Source organism: Phaseolus vulgaris, chromosome 9, assembly GCF_000499845.2.
Source record: "Phaseolus vulgaris cultivar G19833 chromosome 9, P. vulgaris v2.0, whole genome shotgun sequence".
Classification (NCBI taxonomy): domain Eukaryota; kingdom Viridiplantae; phylum Streptophyta; class Magnoliopsida; order Fabales; family Fabaceae; genus Phaseolus; species Phaseolus vulgaris.
The window spans coordinates 31,585,769-31,601,481 of record NC_023751.2 but is presented as its reverse complement, the minus strand read 5'-3'; the positions used below and the strand labels follow the sequence as shown (position 1 = coordinate 31,601,481).

Genomic DNA, 15,713 nt, shown 5'->3' with positions numbered 1-15,713 from the left:
AGCATGGCGATAGAAGATGACACTCAATATTAAGAATTCAAATGAATTCCTTTTCAAATAAAAAATGTTTTATGAAGTAGACTGAGAGAAAGTGGGACAGAAATGTGTAGCACACTGAAATAATGAACATATCAATTATACAAGCTGCAAACTCCTTTAATTACATACTTGCAAACTTGTTGTCTAAGCAATTACTATATGTTTCCAATGGTTTTGAATGCGGTGACTAATGAAATTTTATTGCTCTTCTTTCGAAGTTCTGCCATCATCTATATGCTTTAGCCCTGACAGATGCTTGAGAACATCTTCCATTGATGGCTGATCTGATGACCTGCTTCTGGTGCAAAACATAGCAACCTCAAGAACCAGTTTAATCTCATGCAATGAACTTGCGGAGCTTGCTTCGTTCTCATTATAAATTTCTCTCAAGAGATCCTCCCATGGTGTGCTGTGTATGCTGGCTCCTGCATTTGTCAACCTTCCGCCACTTAAAATTTCTAGAATCATCTCCCCAAAATTGTAGATATCCATGCGCAGTTCTTCTTTTGTGACCTCATCGTATTCTGTCACCAAAAAATAAACATGAACCAGTGCGGGATATAGTTCTCTGCTATGAACCTAAGGTATATGCTTCGACTGGATCAGTGGATCCAACTATAGATCACTTGAATATTCCAAAAGCATGAAGTATTAAATGGGAACATTTTATAGTACATGTGTGATACAGATTTGTTGTGTTTATATGACAAGGAAAGGACAATAATTTAGTTTTAATTTTCTTACAGTAAAATCTTTCGCAATGACAACCAATTATTCCAAGTTGTATAAAAAAACAAATTATTCCTAGTACTACTGTTGAAGTAAATGTTATATAGGACAGTCTTGCAATACATGTCTGTCTATAAAAGATTCTAATCAAATTCAATATTTGAATGATGTACCAAATTAATGCATATGCATATTGTACATACTTGTTCATCATACCTGCTTCCCACTTAGTTATGGTAGGTGATGAGTCTTTGCTCAACCTCAAAACCTGTTTGAACCCAAATTCTGCCAAATGGGGTTCCATATTTTCGTCAAATACAACATTGCTAGGCTTCAAGTCTCCGTGGGGTATTGCTGGGTAACATTCATGGTGAAGAAAGCATAGACCCCTTGCTATTCCAACCACTGTTCTGAATTTTGCTGACCAATCCCATTTCATTTTCATTTTCTCAGCCAAATTCCCATTGGGCAAGTAATCATACAAAAGATAGACTAAATGCTGGTTGTGGCAAAACCCCAGTAGTCTGATTAAATTCTTGTGCCTTGAATTTCCCAGTCTCATTATAAATTCTGACACAACCTTGATGCTCCTAGCTTCCCATTCTGTCTTCTTGACCAAAACTGTTATTCCTGTAGGCAGAACAGCCTTTGCAACTGCTGGTGATGGTGATGTAACTTCTGTTGGTTTTGTAGCAGTGAGGCTCGTCAAAACATCATTTGCTGTGAATTGAGGGAGACCAGCGTAGGAGATCATCTTCCATTGACTTTTTATCCCCCTTCTCAAATAAAATATTCCAAAAGTAAGTCCTAGAAGAACTATCAGCAACCCTACAGAGAGTAGCACAATATGTGTAATCTTCCACGTGCCTTTTCTGCCCAATATTCCAACTGAATCAGGACATGATCTCAGGGGTGCTCCACATAGCTCTGAATTTCCGATAAATGCACTTTTTCCCATCAATTTGAATGTCTTTCCTGTGGGTATTGAACCAGAGATATTGTTAAAAGACACATTCAGAAGTTGTAAACTTGAACAACTACCAAACTCAGCAGGTATGAGGCCATTGAACTTGTTGTTTGATAGGTCCACCACAACAAGAACCGGAATACTTGCAAGCTCATCAGGTATATGACCTGTTAAGTTATTGTTGGATAGGTTGATTCTCTCAAGAACTCGACATTTGGAAGCACTGTTTGGGATGATTCCAGATAAGTTATTGCTATCTAGATCAATAACTGAAATTGATTTGCAGGACTCAAATAGGGGAAGACCACCAGAAATAGCACAAGAAGATGCTGAAAAATTTTGAAGTTGGGGCAAAGACCACGTTTGTGCAGGGATGGTACCTCCTAATTGCGGATTATAAGAGACATTAAAATACTCTAGTTGAGTGGCTTGAGAAATATCTGAGGGAATGCCACCAACAAAGTTGTTCCGGGAGAGATCGAAGTATAAGATATGAGGAAGATGGATGAATTTCAAAGTGATTTCTCCTGAAAATGAATTATCTTCTAGGCGAAGGCGAACGAGTGAAGAACAATTGGAGATTGATGAGAGCTGACCAGTGAAGTTGTTTGAAAACAGTATTAGCTTAAATAGTACTCCATTCACACAGATGTCTGGTGGTATGCTGCCAACTAAGTTGTTTGTGGAAGCATCCACCCACTTGAGTTTGGAGTTCCTCCCTAAGCTCTGCGGAAGTGACCCAGAGAAGCGATTGTTCCAAATGAGAAGAGTTTCCAAGGATTTGAGTTGCGCAATTCCTTCAGGAACAGTGCCACTCATGTCATTGTACATGAGGCTGAGTAGTCTTAGGTTCTCCAGGGCTGAGAAGCTTTCGGGAATGGACCCTGAGAGGAAGTTATCAGAGAGATCTAAATCTGCCAGGGATTGAATGTTACTGAGCTCACTAGGCACTGTTCCTGTGAGCTGGTTCCTGAACAGGAAAAGTGATTGCAAACTGGTGAGGTTGGAGAGTTGGTTTGGTATATGACCTGATAGATTTGCTCCTGCTATGTCAAGATACTGAAGCTGACTCATGTTACCTAGTTCGGGTGGTATAAAACTCTGGTATAGGTTGTACCCAATCTCCATATGGGTCACTGTTTTGAGGTTACCCAGTTCTGGAGGTATACTTCCTGAAAGAGAATTTCCGGCAAGATGAAGAAACTGAAGGCTTTTAAAAGAACCATATTCAGATGGAATTGAATTTCTGAAGTAGCTCCCAGCTAGATTGAGAACTTTAAGGTTTGCTAGCTGTGAAAATTCAGCAGGCAACGACCCTGAAAAACTGTTGCTAAAGGCATCAAGTACAACCAAATTTTGGAGCCTAGTAATTCCACCAGGGAAGGAACCAGAAAAGTTGTTTCTGCTGATGTCCAAGCTTGTTAGGCTGGTGAGGTTGAAAATCTCTGCTGGAAGCTGTCCTGAGAAGAAATTGTAGCTGAGGTTGAGATTAGTGAGGTTTGTGAAGATGCTGAATTGCTTCCCAGACAATACACCTCCCAGTTTCTTCATGGAAAGATCTATAGAAGTCACAGTGGTTGAGTCATTGTTACACTTGACACCTGACCAAGAACACGCATAGTATTTCCCAGTTAATTTTTCTCCTGAGGAGGGTACCACCCAGTTGCGCAAGCTGTTATCATCATCTACAAGTTCATGTTTTAGGCTGAGGAGTGCTTCTGAGTAAGGGTCGATTGCTAGAACTGCTGATAACATGAAGGTAGCAAGAAGATTGATGTAGAAGCAGTTGAAAATCTCCATTGGAACTTGAATAGCACAAGGGAGAGGGACAACTGTATGTACCCTAAGCAAAAGGCAAAAGCAATGGTGTCAGAATAAAATAAGAGTGTGCATATTTTTTGTTTGTTGCATTAGGAATGCATGGGGAATAGAGAAAAGGAAAAGAGACTGTAGATATGGAAGAAGAGAATGAGTAGTGTGATTGATGAGTTGGTTTAAGAATAATATTATTGGGTTACTTTGGGGGAGCCAGTGGACCCTGCTGTGTTTATTTATTTGGATGGTGTTTGCCATTAGGGAATAAAGCCTTCAAATCTGAAATTATCTTTTTCTAACTTTTTCATTTCGAGGGAATCCCATAGGTAAGAGACGTCATGGCTAATTCAAATACTTTAATCGTTACTCTGTGCTCTGTGGGACATGGACATGGATAAACTTCGTCCATATCCCTCTCTTTGTATATATGGAGATCATAAAAGTCCGTTGCATGCTCTTTTTCGGCTCCACACACAAAGCCACATTTCTTAATTCAGTAACATGGCTATCTCTTGCATGACCAAGATGTGACAACAAAATTGTCATGTACTACAGTACTTGTTTAGAATTACCTCATCCTCCACTGCTAATCAATGCATCCATTTTTTGTAAAATTTTTAAATATATGACTATGGTTTTCCTTGTTAAGTGAGACCAGAGTGACATGTAAACTCATTTTTTTACAAACGCCCTTCTTACAGTCTACCACCTTCAATAAAATAAAGAATAAGATTAAATAGATTTTTAGTTTATGTGACATAACATTGATTTTCGTTTATGTGAAAATATTGATTTTCGTATATGTGACACAACATTGATTTTCATCTTCAAATTTTATACCAGATGTGAATTTTTGTAGTATGAAAATTATTGAAATAAATATTTTTATATGTAAAATTGATTCAATTTAAGGTTTTATTTCATCAACTTATTAAAAATAGTTATAATGGATATCAATCTCAATCAAAACAACAAATTTTTAAAAAATTATCAATTTTTAAAAAAAAACTAACCATATAAATACATTAACGGTAAGTTTAAACTAAAAACAAAAATCAATAGGAGGAAAAAAAATATTTAACTCTAAAAAATAATTTTTTTTGTATTTCAGGCAACTATAAGACATTCTTATTCTTATTACTACTGTTTTACTTGTTGGTTAGGTTTGGTTTATAAATAAAATAATTTTAGATATAGTATTAGTAATACACCTTTTAATACAATATTTATAGTATTTAAATTTAAGTAATAACAAACTTTACAGTTAATTATTTTTGTTAAAATAATTTTTTATCAAAATAATAAGTAACAAGTAATGAGTAATAACAAGTTTCAATATAAATCTATTAATCTTTGTTCTACCTGTGGTGTTTGTAGTTTACAGGCTGAAAGTCCTCAATATTTCTTGGCTGTCAAGTTTTGAACTTTGGTTGTACTAAACTTTTTAGTTCAACCTTTCTTAATAATTTGGATATTTTAAATTTTTTGGTTGGAGCTAAAGAATAATATATTCTAGTATTGAGATTTATAAGTCTATTTTTCATTTTCTCTGGACAAAAACCTTAACTTAAAATTATATTAACATGAACTTTTATTTATTTTTTGTCCAGGACAACAGCAAGAAGAGATTCACATTATTGTTTAGAAGTTAATGGGTAATACAATTACAGATTAAAATTTAAGAGAAAATTTTCAGACCAAAATCTAAAACAATATAATCTATTTTTTTTAAGAATAACGGACATTAAAACCTAACATTCTCTTTCAATGGTTGTTGGAATATCTGTCTTTTACAACAAAAAAATCACTAAAGACAACCTAAAATTATTGAATTCTGCATGAAAATTTTCTGAAAAAAAGACAGTGAACCGATACAAAAACCTACTTAATTGGTGCCTTTTTCACGAGAGTCAGAACCCTGCAGCAGCTAATCTCACAGAGCTCTCGTGACTTTGGAGAAATATATAATGAATATTGCATTTGCATGCTATATTCTTGTGATAATTTTCTGAAATGAAATTTGCAGATATTTATCTGAGAAAAAAAAAGGAAATTTCAAAAAATAAGAAATGACTATTCTGCTTTTAATACTAGGTAAGGACATTTTTGCACCTCAATGCACTAAGTGGTCCATAGAAGGGGACATGAACCCTTTGAGTTTAAATTTTATTTTAAATTTTTTTAAACATTAAATTATGTTTTCAATTGACGAACCAGACTTCATTATGTTGATTGAAACTATAGATTTCATTAAATATAATAAACCATTTTTTTAATACAAATAAGTTATTATTATTACAAAACTGGTTAATACTACACATCTATAACAAGGTTATATATATATATATATATATATATATATATATATATATATATATATATATATATATATATATATATACTATCAGATAACTATTCTACACTAACTAACCATGTAAACAGAGAGATTCACTTACTAATACATTTATGTTAAAATTTTATTTGACAAGAGATGTGAATATTGTTTGTAGTAGGAATAGTTTCTCTAATGTAGTATTGCATATTATTTTTTTATTTTTAGACTTGTTTCAAATATTGTGAGTTGTATCTTTTTTCTTTTCCTATGATGCAATAAGGAAAGAAATTTTTTAAGCAAATTTGTGCCGAATAACAAGAGTTATGAATGAAAACTTTGATATATTATTTTTAAATATAAATTAGTAAATCAATATTTTCTTTGCATCAAGCATTGTCATATGCAAATTTTGGTTTGGTCACTTCGACATTCATCCTAAAAATCTTAATGTTATTATTGAGAGATTGGATGAATAGTATAATTTTGTTATCATTAAGATTAATAAAAGCAATTTGGATTTTTTTACACGAAAGAGTTGAAGTGCTTCTACATCCAACACATTTGTAAAATATTTTTCTAAAAAAAGTTATTAATGTTCTTTCTCTCTATTTGAGATAATATCAATAATTTAATCTTAATCTCAATTCTAATTCACTTTCAAATCATTAAAAATAATTATCCCAATTTTTAGAAAAACATTTTGGTTGAAGTAATTTAAATAATGGTGATTTTATGGTTATGGTTGTCATAATCATAACTGTAAAACCATCACTATTATCATTATGATTAACATTATCTTCCTCCTTCTCATTTGTTCTATCAAGATTTTACTTCTTAACATATCCATAATTCAACTCAGTCTCTACAACAATTCAATGAACAAACTGCTAACAATACCAATTGATATCTTCATTCTAAATTTCTTTACACGTAATAAGCAATCCTCAAAACATTCAATTGGTTGGTCCTTTTGAAGCTTCATACCAAATTTACATTGATAATGATTAAGATTTGCCTAAATTATTGTGGTTTCTCATTCTTTATATCTCCGCATGATCCTAATATTATTTTGTCTTTAAATCATTTTCTTCATATGTTTCTTTCACCACAATTTTTTTAATCAATATTAATAAATTTATTAAAAATAATAGTGTTCATTTAGGATTTCATGACACTTTCTGTATTGTCAAATCTCAAGTATGAAGTCTTAATGTAAGCATTATTGAGTCTAAATGGGATATATTGTTTTTGGAATCTCAAAATGTACTTTTCATCATTGAGTTTTGTTTCTTGTCTAATTTTCCATTCTATTCCTGATATTATTTCTGTAACTTCTTGTAAAATATAGATAGGTATTCAACAATTTCGCATAACAAACTTGGTTATGGTTATGTGAGATGTGCGCTTAAAAAAATATAAATATAAGAGAAAAAAAAAATCACAAGCAGAAAGCTTAGTCTGCTATTATAAGAGAAATTAGGAAACAAATCCAGTTTATAAAATCTTAGAAGACTTTAGAATATTTTAAAATGTTTTAGAAGTTTCTAGAAAAATAAACGAATGGACATCTAAATAGAATAAAGAAATAGAAAGGCAGAAGAAGTTGTTCTCGCCAAATTAGAAGTCGGGAGCTTAGAGATAATCTTCGAAATGATTCCCTTGTAATTGGAGTCTTTGAATGTCTGAAAATCACAATAAGATGAGAGGAACTCCAGTTGACAATATCCTGATGATCAAATCAACGAAAAACATAAAATATCGGTATAGTATGTATTGGATAAAATAATATTTCTTTTTATTTTTTGGGATCATCTTCTATTTACATAATTTTTCATCAGAATAATATCCCAACAAATTAAATAATGAAATGTACAAATTAATTTTTAAATTGGTCTAATTAGTTACTAAAATTTATAAATTAATTTCTAAATTATTATCTAATTAGTTATAAAAATATTATATAATAAATTTATGATAATAAACTACGCATATCTTGAAAAAATGAACTTTTATGATTAGAATCTTACAACAACACATATTGTAAAACAAACTATTGGGGGTGCTTGGCACATAGGGTTCTACTACTCTACTTTCTACCTAAATTTATAGTTTTACCTACTTTTCAACGAGGAAAATAGAAATAGTATTCCTGTTAAATTCCCCATTCATATTTTTGCCCTAATTGGATGAAAAGTGAATATGCCATGAGGTGATTTGAATAAAAGAAAAGAGAGGCACAGTGTTAATAATAGTAAGTGAGCGTGTGGCCTAGGGCTTCACAATTACTCTGCTTTTGAGAAAGAAGAAAAGTAGGATTGAGTTGGACTAGATTCCCACTTGGGTCAAAAGTGTTGCACCTCATTGCATCTGATTTGGTGCCACTTTTTTTTATCAATTCTCTTAAGTTTTAAGAAAAGTTTAGACAGCTGAATTATTAACAACAAAATTGCCAGATATAGAACCCTTTTCCTTTTGTTCATAAAATGATGATGGGTGCAAAGCATCTACTCTAAAAACATTAACTACAATTAGGTGATGACTTTAGGATCATCAATTATTGGTAATCTTAACCCAATTAGGTCTCTTTTAGGATCTTCAATTTCTCATCAACTCCAGATAATGGGACTTTCTGTAGAAAGAACAACAGTGACCTAATAACAAAATTGAAGCATAGGTGTTTTTAGTAGGAGATTTCAAAGCAATGTCTTCACAAGTTTTTCAATTTCTACATATTAATTATTGTAGAATAGCCATTTTTACATTCATTATTGCTGTAACGAATATATAAAAAGTAGATTTTATTTTAATATGTAATTTATTTTAGGAGAATTCTTAATTTGTAAAATGCAAAAACGAATTAACATCTTCAATTGTCTAAGTAAGCAATGATTTAGTTTCTCTAAATAATTGCAACACGAATTAAATTGTGAATGAAGGTACTTAATTATATTATATTCACTCCAAACAAGTTGTACAAAGAGAATGAAGGTTTCAGTGCATATAGCTTACATGATCTCTTTCGTCAATAAATTTATATGTATATTTGGCTTTTGTTTTTTTTATGTTACATTAAATATGTTATTCATCTTGGTACGACTTCTGCCCTGTCATACTGAAGTCGTGTCAACTTGACACGACTTCTGCTCCGTCATACTGAAGTCGTGCCAACTTTGCACGACTTCTGCCACGTCATAATTGTCCGCACAGACAAGCTTAATAATAAAATTCAATTCAAGTTTGATTATTAATTTCCTCATTTTTTTATCTATGTATTTATTACTTCATAACACTCATAGAACATTCATTTTCTTTATCTATGTATTTATTCATTCAATTCAAACATGATCCATACACAATTATCCAATTTTTTGTTCCTTAAAACTAACACTCTTAGAAAATTATGTATCAAATTAATTTTTAACATTACATAACTTACTACCCAATATATAATAAACAATAAAATTAAAAAAATAATGACGTGGCAGAAGTCGTGTCAAGTTGGCACGACTTCAGTATGATAGGGCAGAAGTCGTGTCAAGTAGGCACGACTTCAATAAGACAGGGCAGAAATCGTGCCAAGTTGGCACGACTTCATTATGACAGGGCAGAAGTCGTGCCAAGTTGGCACGACTTTAGTATGACAAGGCAGAAGTCGTGCCTAATTGGGACAACTTCTGCATATGAAGTTGTGTCGAATTGCAACGACTTGCCTAAATTTGTAATTTTTTTAAACGAACCCATTTTGGTAAAAACCAAAAAAAATAACCCCATCATGGTCAAAAAACCATTTTTAGCCTTGTTCAATAATTGGTTATGCTTGATTTTTTTGGATAATCGATTATCCTTTGTTTGTAACATATGGGATAATCGATTATGTTATAATTTTTTGTGAGCTTTATGAAATTTTCTGGGTTGCTTAATTTGCTTAATTTCCTTAATTTCCAGGCATTCTTCTGGTGTGTTCTTCATCTCTATTGTGCTTCCTATTGTGTTGTTCTTTAGTGTTGTTCTTCAGGTTTTTTAATTTTTTATGTTAACTTTTTGTTTTATATTTATGGTTTTGTAATATAATTTGTTTAGGATTTAGTTTAGTTAATTATGTTAATGAGTTAGTAAATTAATGTTATTTCTAATTCCTTTATTTGATTTATTTTTTTAATTTTTGTAGATAGTTATTATTTTTTTAACATTTAAAAAAAATATTTATTTGTATAAAATGAATTATTTACAGAATGGAAATAGAAATTTGTAAATTTTAGTTTTTTTTTTATTTAACATAAATTATTAATGTTATAATTAAAACAATTAAAAAATGTTGTAGTAATTAAAGAAAACTGAAAAAAGTTTAGATAAATATTGTTTATATTTTTAATAATAAATGTAGATAGTTATTTTTTTTAACATAAGAGAATAGATTTATTTATTTAAAATGAATATTTGTATTCTGTAGAGTTATTTTTTATTTTACATAAATTATTCATGTTAAAATTAAATGTTATAAAAAATGTTATAGTAATTTAAAAAGGCAGAAAAAGTTTAGAGAAGAAATTTGAATTTGTAATAATAAATGTAGATAGTTATTAGTTTTTAAAAATTAAATTGTTTATAAGAAATAGTTTTTTATTTGTAAATAATATTTTTACTGGAAATAAAATTTATAATGTTTAGTTAATATTTTTTTAGATTTGACATAAATTATTAATGTTATCATTAAAAACATTAAAAAAAATGTTTTAGTAATTTTTTTATAAGATTTAATTGTTTATAAGAAAAAAATTTATTTATTTAAAATGAATATTTTTACAAGTGAAAATAGAAATTTGTAATTTGTATGGTTTTTTTTTTATCTAACATAAATTATAAATTGTTAATGTTATAATTAAAAACTTTATAAAAAATGTTGTATTAATTAAAAAAACCAGTAAAACTTTTGAGAAGAAATCTGATATTTTAATAATAAATGTAGAAATTAATTATTTATTTAAAATTGAATTGTTTATAAAATATATTTAAAAAAATTATTTTTGACAGAATGGAATTCAAAATTTATAACGTTTAGGGTTTTTATTTTTGTAGATTTAACATAATTCATTAAATGTTATAATTAAAAACATTATAAAAATGTTGTAGTAATTAAAAAAAGCAGTAAAAGTTTAGAGTAGAAATATGATTTTTACTTTTATTTATTTAAATTTGAATTCTTTTTTAAAAAAATGAATTTTTTATTTATAAATAAAATTTTGACAGAATGGAAATTTCTAATGTTTGAGGGTGAGGGTGTCATCCTTGTTTGCTTCTATGAGACTTGTACCGGTACGGGGGAGAGATCGGGACCCACCCGGCTGCCCGATGCCGTGTCAGCCTGACCGAGATCATGAGAACCTGGCCAAGACCTTTGAAGACTTGGCCGACCGGCCGGGGGCCGGAACCTTTGAAGACTTGGCCGACCGGCCTTGGGCCGAAACCTTTGAAAACTTGTGCCGAGAGGCCGAAGCCTTTGAAGACTTGTGCCGAGAGGCCGAAGCCTTTGAAGACTTGCGCCGAGAGGCCGAAGCCTTTGAAGACTTGCGCCGAGAGGCCGAAGCCTTTGAAGACTTATGCCGAGAGGCCGAAGCCTTTGAAGACTTATGCCGAGAGGCCGAGACCTTAGAAGGCTTGGCCGAAACCGCCAAAGACCACAGGGATTTGGCCGATGGCAGACTCGCACCGTGGGAATTTGGCCGATGGCCGAACCCCATTACAATTAACGCTCAGACCGAGATTAGTGAAGTTAATCCATCATCAAGAATTAGGTAATGCAACCCTAAGCGGTATCCACCTCGATAAACGGGCCCAACAATGTAGGCCCACTAGAATAATATAAATAGCACGCATTTCAAGGAGTAAGGTATGTCATTATTACTGTTCACCTACCTGAGAGCTGACCACCCGCTTTACTGACTTGAGCGTCGGAGTGCCTTCGCAGGTACCCCCACCATCCGGTGTTCACCCGACGACCGAGTCCCGAGTGCCGAAAGATAAGCAGAAGGAAGAGAAGGATCCCAGTTCATCACTCAGCCACCTGCCCGACCGAAGGAAGGAGAAGAAGACTTCAACAGTTCCCTAGGTCCCATCTCCCTAGCAGGAACAAGACTGAATGGAAAGTTGAGGGTATTTAGGATCCTCTCATAATTGAAGAGAGATGAGGGTGAAATGAGATGAAAAGACCATGATGCCCTTATTTTTTCTTACAATAATATTAATAATGGAAATTATTATTAATAATAATTTTATGTGTATATATATAACATAATTAAAATAATCATAAATAGTATTAAAATTATCTAAATAAATTCACATAAGCAACAAAATTAATTTAAATTAATAAAATGAAAAATAATAAAATTATACTTACATTTAAAATTATATTTAATTATTTTAATTACATTTTTTTACATTTTCTTTGAATTTTACATTTTTTTTCTTTTATTTATAAATGAAACTTTAAATTATTTTAATTAACTAAAATATGCACAAAATTAATAATTATTTATTCTTTTTTATATATAAGGATAAATTTGTAATCTTACAATTTATACTATTCAAAATAATTTAAAATATTCTTACAACCATCACATCACTCATGTATCTCAATAAACTTTCTTCACACATCCACTCTAACATACCATAATCCAAACACACTCACTTTTTTCACACTTTCTTCTCACACTCTCACTCTCCCACACCCTCAACTTTTCACTCCCCAATCCAAACAAAGCCTTTAAGTATATTAGAACTAACCAAACAAATATATGATTTGATAAACAGTAAAGGATACATAAATATGATATGAGATTATGTATATACAAATAGTGAACTAGATTATATGTTTATTTAAGATGATAAAGTAATGTTAAATGGGACATTAACTATATTTGGTTGCTAGTGTAATTTAAATAATAAAGTTAAGATGTAATTACATGGTCCAAAATTGAAATAAATGACTTTTTAAGATGAAAAAACAATATTAAATGGGACATTAATGTTAGATTTAATGGTCTAAACAAGAGAGGATGAATTGTTTGTCAAGAGATTTTCGCAAAGATTGGATAAAAATGAAGTTTTAACAACAATCACAGAAAGAGTAATCAAGGAAACCAATCAAACAAAGTAATTGAAACTATTTGCAGAAAATCAATCGGTTGAAACTTCATTTTAACCAGTTATTTATGGCAGCATAAATAACAAAATCAAATCAAACAGTCCCCAGAACAACCACTGTTTTTTCCACTAGCAATTAATCACAGATTACACACACTCAAAGCCACAAAGAGGTGATCTTGATAACCCAAGAACACTCACCCTCTTTTCCTTTCACACAACCACAGTCAGAACATCCTCTTACCTTACAGGTTTACAAACTTTACAAGTATAGAAAAGTAACAATTACAAGAATAAAAAAGGAACAAATTACACGTGATATTTCAGGAATCACAGAGCTCCTAAGATAGAGTCCTTGAACCAATGCACAACCTTTAGGCAATCTTGCAAAACTTTGAATCAAACATCTTCTAAAAAACGTTCTCAATCTCACTTTCTGTGTGTTTTTTAATACAAAGAGAAACCATATTTATAGCTCTTAAATCTAGCCTTTTTTTTGCAGTTAATCATGAGTCAAATCAATTTTGATTCAACTGAAAACAGATTTAACAGGTTCTTGAAAAGTTGTTAAGAAATGTGACAATCAACCGGTTGAAATATCGTTTTAACCGGTTGAATTGGTTTTGACAGTTAGTCAACCAAGTCAAAAACAGTTTTGAAAACCTTCAAATAGGCTAAGTGTAAAACAACCAATTATATCGTGAATTCAACTGGTTGTTTTTCTCTTGCTTAGAAAAACATTTTTCTCTTTTAAAATAGATTGATTCAGCTTGTGCATAGGATTAAGAATGATCTTTACAAGAATTCTAAACACCCTAGAACTAAGCTTCAATCAAAGCAACAAAGCATCAACCCTTCATCACAGATTTGGTTCATCAAAGCTTCCATGTTCTACAATTAACTATAATAATGTTTAGTGATAAACATAAACGATCTAAATCAAAGTCTAATTATGAAAATTTGTAAGTGTTTAGATGTTAACAAACACATAAGTTTTGACATACTATTGTTCCAACAAGAATTTATCAAGAAGAATAATAAAGAGAAATACTCAGAAGAAACAAGTAGAACATCATCATTAGCCATACGACCTTATAATATTTACAACTTATTAGACTAGATGAATCTAGTTATAGCTTGAACCACCCTTTAACTACCAGTCTAGTCTTGTTTCTTACAATCGTACCTTTATCATTAAGCTAACTCTTGAAGACCGACTCACTTTGTTGTTATTATAGATTTATCTTTTTGTAGAATAACGAGTTTCTAAACATTATTCTTTATCTTTTTTGTAGAATAACAAGTTTCCAAACATTATTCTTTTGAAACTGATCAAGTTATATTTTTATAGCCTTGACATGACTTTCATTGTGTAATGCTTTATTGATTTTCTTTAACTTTATATCTGAGATAAATTTTGACTAATATTTGTCGAGTGATGATTTTACTTTTACTCCTTATTTTGCATCACCTAATATAACATTAGTCGGGTGATTCATCATCATGTGTGAATTTTGTCTTATAGGCTCAGGTTCTTGTGTTAGACCTTATTCCAACTTGTTAAATGCTTCCTATTGATCTTTTTTCTCATAGTTTGGTTTTGCAAATATATATCTACAAAAGCTTCATATAACTAATAAATCCTTTTTAGACTTATAGCCATTCAATCTTACATGAATGGTTTCCTCAATTGTAAACACTATAGTGTTATAGACTATATAAGTTATAGATGTTTCAAAATATCCAAGTAAAATTCCTTTATCATATCATATATGGAGTAAAAATTTCCAAGACTTTCTTTGGTGTTCAAAATAAAAACATCGACATCTAAAAGGATGGAAATAATATGTTGGACTTTCTACTTTTCACTATTCATTAGAAATCCATTCTACAATCTAATATATATTTACTCTGTAAATAGCAACTTGTATTCATTACTTCATCTTAGAAGTGTTTAGGAGATGTGTTAGCATTTAACATTGTTATAACCATTTATTGTAAAATTGATTTTTTCTGTTGAGGTGTTCTTAGAGTTGAAAGTTATGGTTAATAAGATAGTTTTTTGCAAAAGATTAGAAAAATTTCCTTTTGAAATTCATCTCCATGGTCAGTTTTGATTGAAACAATACATGGGTATTTTTTTGTTTTGTTTTGAACATCCTTACATAATTTACAAAAGACTTTTGAAAAACTAATCCTTGTACATTAAAAATTTCACCTATGTTCATCTAGTATAATAATCTACTATAACTAGACTCCTTACCATTTACAAGTTATAGATGCAATTCTAGTATGATCAAATTGTTAAATTGTTGAAGGAATAATAATATTTAATGAATCCAAAGACAAAATTTTTTTTTTGAAGACTTGAAGTTATTTTTAGTCTGTATTTTTATACAATAGTAACCATTATAACATAGATTTAAGCATCTTATACAAAATTTCTCTTGAATGCTGAGATCGCTAAACATGTTGTTAAACTAATTTTCTAAGTCTTACAACTAATTACACATTATTACTTAAGAAATTATATCCATTAATTTCACATATTCAAAGCATAATTTTTTTTCTTAAACATTGCCTCTATAAAAAAAATGGTGTCTGCATAAACAATGTCAATCGTTTGTTCAAAAGGTAAATCTTATTAAGCAACGTTGCTCAACTTTAAGCAACCTTTTATAATCAACT

At 30.7% G+C, this 15,713-nt stretch overlaps 1 protein-coding gene across 1 annotated transcript; it reads right to left on the bottom strand.

Moving 5' to 3' along the window:
* Positions 1-29: 29 nt before the first annotated feature.
* LOC137820229 (leucine-rich repeat receptor-like protein kinase TDR) lies at positions 30-3,756 on the bottom strand. The gene is made up of 2 exons (XM_068624188.1): positions 985-3,756; positions 30-563 (listed from the first exon to the last, which is right to left on the bottom strand). The coding sequence occupies exons 1-2, from the start codon at positions 3,533-3,535 to the stop codon at positions 238-240; spliced, it is 2,877 nt and encodes a 958-aa protein (XP_068480289.1). The 5' UTR covers positions 3,536-3,756; the 3' UTR covers positions 30-237.
* Positions 3,757-15,713: the final 11,957 nt, after the last annotated feature.

Excerpts from the sequence above, each read along its gene's own strand:
- LOC137820229 (XM_068624188.1), bottom strand. The coding sequence starts at position 3,535 with ATGGAGATTTTCAACTGCTTCTACATCAATCTTCTTGCTACCTTCATG. Across the intron at positions 564-984 it reads CATAACTAAGTGGGAAGCAG|AATACGATGAGGTCACAAAA; the intron begins GTATGATGAACA and ends TTTTGGTGACAG.